Source organism: Zingiber officinale, chromosome 6A (assembly GCF_018446385.1).
Source record: "Zingiber officinale cultivar Zhangliang chromosome 6A, Zo_v1.1, whole genome shotgun sequence".
Classification (NCBI taxonomy): Eukaryota; Viridiplantae; Streptophyta; class Magnoliopsida; order Zingiberales; family Zingiberaceae; genus Zingiber; species Zingiber officinale.
This window is the reverse complement of record NC_055997.1, coordinates 99,248,345-99,252,274: the sequence shown is the minus strand read 5'-3', so window position 1 is coordinate 99,252,274 and position 3,930 is coordinate 99,248,345. Positions and strand designations below refer to the sequence as shown.

The window sequence follows — 3,930 nt, the reverse complement described above, 5'->3', positions numbered from 1 at the left end:
TTTTGTGCTGACTTTAAACATTAATTTCTCATTCACCCTTAATCGGTTTTGAGCAAATTAATAGTCTAAATCTATCTACGCGAATCGTAGATTTCAATTTTGAAGTCAATTACGACTTTCAACAATTGATGGCTTCCTTCCTCTAAATCGTTTTGGTCCATTTAAGGCCCCAATATCCAACATTAAGAACACTTAAGCGATTAGAGTCTCACTTAAGGTTGAAAATATAGTTGTTGTGCACCCGTTAAAAGGGTTTTAGTGCTACTATTCACAACAACTCTCTCGATTCCTCTCAAGCTGACTGTTGACGATTCTTGAAGGCTCTTGGATCAAAAGTGCTGCTGCATTTTCTAAGTATCAAGAGGTGTCTCCAAACATGAAGAGAGTAAGCTAGGTCTTCATTATTATAAATCTGGTAAGATTTCATTTGTATTTGCTTCTCTTTTTTTCTTATTGTATTGAGAGCTTGTACGAGGTTTTTCTGCCTCCGGATTGTTTCCGAGAAGAAGTGTTTCATAGTGGAGAGTGGAACGTACCTGATATCCATTATCATTAATGGGCTGATAACCGATAGTGAATATTGGATTATATATATATATGGTGTGATCTTCGTAGGATTAGACATCGAAAGATTATTTCTTACTTCCCATTTAGTGAGAATGTACGGTGTCAAAGCCCTAACCCTTTGGAAGATCGTGTTTCGACTTCGACTTCATAATTTAGAGGTATCTTAGAGATGGTGTCTCTAAATTCAAGTATGATTTAACTACGAGCAGTATAAGATTATTTCCATATCTTACTGTAATTTAATTTGATTTTCTTACATTTATATGATGAAAAGATTCTTTGTTAGATTATTATTTGTTGGTTATATGTGAATCAAAAAGAGGCAGAATGGTAAAAGATTTGAATGTGATTTTAATTCCATATTAGAAGTTTAAGACATATTGATTAGTTTATATTAAGCAGAGGCTCTTTCTCATATATGGATTTATAAGGAAATGCAAATTTAAGACTCGGATTATAATAAAATAAGTTAACTCGTGTGTGAACAAATGAATCCCTCAATTTACTCGCTGCTCTACGCTCACTCTATAGTCTACACTCAATACTTGATAAATTATCTATTAAGATTGTCTCAACATATAAATTTAATTTAATATAATTTGACTGAGTACAATTAATTAATCAAAATGATACAGCACGAGTACAATTTGACCGCTTCTTGCTGAGCTGTTCCTGGTCAATAATGTTCAAATCATTGACTGGATCAATTAATCATTTGACTTGAAATTTAATAAATTAATTAATCATCCATTTTCCTGCTTCCTCTATATATATCTAGCTGCTGCTGAACAAGCGAACAGAGAAGAAAAGATACAAAGAGATCAGAGAAGAAACAAAGAGAAAGACAAGGAAGAAGAGATCATACAATTAATTACTTAAAGATGAGTTTTGGAGAATTAGAAGTGTTACTGGTGGATGCCAAAGGCCTCAAAGACACTGATCTAATAGGTATTAATTGGTTTATTTTTGTGAAATTTTAATTGTAATTTTATGTATTTAATTTGCTTGATTTAAGCAGGCAAGATGGATCCTTATGCGGAGATTCAATACAGGGATCAGCAACAGAAGAGCAAAGTTGCATATAGTGAGTTATTTCTAATTAAATAATTTATATATGTGTGATTTTATAAGATTATTTAATATCTCATAAAATAAAATTATAAAATGTAATTAAATGTGAAATTAATTAAGCAGAGGAAGGAGGAAATCCACGGTGGAATCAGAAATTCAAGTTCAAGGTTGTGCTTCGAGTCATGGACCGTGACACCTTCTCGGCCGATGATTTTGTCGGAGAAGCAACGTGAGTAATACGCGCCCTAAAAATAATTTAAACTCTTGTTAGTAATATTTCTCCCTAATTACATAGGAGATTATCTATCACTAATTGTGTGGTTTTGATGATGAATAGGATTAATGTTGGAGATGTGATTGCGATGGGGATGGAGAAGGGGTTTATGGAAGTGAACCCTTGCAAGTATCGGGTTGTGCTTTCCGATAAGAGATATCACGGCGAGATAAGAGTTGGTGTCACCTTCAAATTAATTAATTTAACCAAGGTAATTAAGTAAACAATTAATGCAAATGCTATTAATCTTTTTTGTATTATTTTAAAATGAAGTTCCTCTAATTGTAGAACAAACTTTGTTGTTGTGTTCTTGTAGATGTGATGGAGTGAAAAAAAGGAGCTTTGGATTTATGGATTATGCAAGTGCTCGAAGAATAGGTAGATAGTGATCTCCTTAGTTAGCTGACCAATTATTTGATTTGTTGTTGAAATTAAATTTGTTTAATTCATTTGTTTATTTTTTTTTTTTTGGAAAATGTATTAAATTCATTTTATTATTGGAGCAAGGAATAGTGGTGATGTTGTGAAACATATTGGTATTGTCGATTTGGATCATAGATATATCAAAAGAAAAGTCCGTATCGAAAACTTTTAGGTTCCTTTTGTTAGTATATCGAACAATTGACTACTAACGAACACACACATATTTGGTGCTAAATTTGCCATATTATTTGATAACTAAGAGAACTCTTGGGCTCTTCAATTCTTCTTTGTAACACGTCGAAAATGAAAGTAACATCATACAAAAGGGCAAAAATATAAAAAGAAAAAAAAGAAAAAAAAATTGAATGCCAAATTAGTGATGGATCAATTAATCAAGAATTAATGATTAATTACTCCATTGATCGAGATTAACACTTTGGTAGATCCGACGGTGGAGGAGGCAGTTTTTGGTTTGGACGATTCCCATCGAGTACCAACCATGCACCCCATCTTAAAAACCCCAAGTGCACCTCAATGTGACAATGCATGAGCCACACTCCTAAAATTATATTTAATATTGATTATTTAGTTAGTCGAAGGAGAATTATATTAAACCTTGTATGAATTTTAAAATTTTTAAAGGAAAAAAAAATTCACTCCTATTTTAATAATTTTATTTTTTGTTATTTCACTTGAACTGTTTCTTAAAAAAAAAGGGATAAAAAGTTTAGGTGAAAAAATAAAAATTTATATGTATTTGTTTTATTCCGGAATACCTAAATCACGAATCTAAATTTTAAGGTTATCACATCACATACTCAATACTCATTTTATCCATTTTACTGTTCCCAACTAGTATAGTAATCGATTGGTAAATCTGTCAATCAATTGAGAATGATTCTATGGTCATATAACATTCCATCAATTGATTGTTATAGTATAATAATCTATTGGTGAAATTTAACTCGATCAAAAATGAGTTAAAAAAATTATTGTTCTTAATATAGTATGTCAAATTTATTTTTGAGGGTATAGATATAACCAGAATCAAGTACTATGTGTTCATCCAGTTTTCATGATTATATTCATGCTTTCGAATATCATTTTCATACTAAATGTAATAATTTTTTGAACACGAATAATATTTTTTAATCGATAGCTATAATATAACAATCTATCGGTGGAATTTGACTCGATCAAAAATGAGTTAAAAAAAAACATTGTTCTTAATATAATGTGTCAAATTTATTTTTAAGAGTATAGGTATAATCAGAATTAAGTATTATGTGTTCGTCCAGTTCTCATGATTATATTCATACTTTCATATATCATTTTCATACTACAAATTGAGAGTAATAATTTTTTGAACATGAATCATATTTTTTAATCGATTGCTACAGTGTAACAATCAATTTAGAACATTACTATGTTGATGAACTCTAAATCGATTGTTACACTGTAACAATCGATTCAAAGAAGTAGAAATGAAATTGAATACATGATTTGGTAATTTTAAATTTTGGAGAGTCGGCCGAGGGGAGTGAATAACCTATAAATAAGAATTCACTCTCTCTTGCTTCTAAACTTCGCAAGCA

General features: G+C 30.6%; 1 protein-coding gene across 2 annotated transcripts; it reads left to right on the top strand.

Annotated features, from left to right (window-relative positions):
* The first annotated feature begins 1,367 nt into the window (after positions 1–1,367).
* Positions 1,368–2,443, top strand: LOC121997133 (elicitor-responsive protein 1-like). 2 transcript variants are annotated; one of them, XM_042551396.1, is made up of 5 exons: positions 1,368–1,515; positions 1,586–1,651; positions 1,762–1,867; positions 1,976–2,123; positions 2,229–2,443. In XM_042551396.1, exons 1-5 carry the CDS (start codon positions 1,449–1,451, stop codon positions 2,232–2,234), a joined length of 393 nt encoding a protein of 130 aa, XP_042407330.1. In that variant the 5' UTR covers positions 1,368–1,448; the 3' UTR covers positions 2,235–2,443. The 2 variants fall into 2 exon arrangements, with proteins under 2 accessions (XP_042407330.1, XP_042407329.1); XM_042551395.1 differs by having other exon boundaries at positions 1,759–1,867.
* The last annotated feature ends 1,487 nt before the right edge of the window (positions 2,444–3,930 follow it).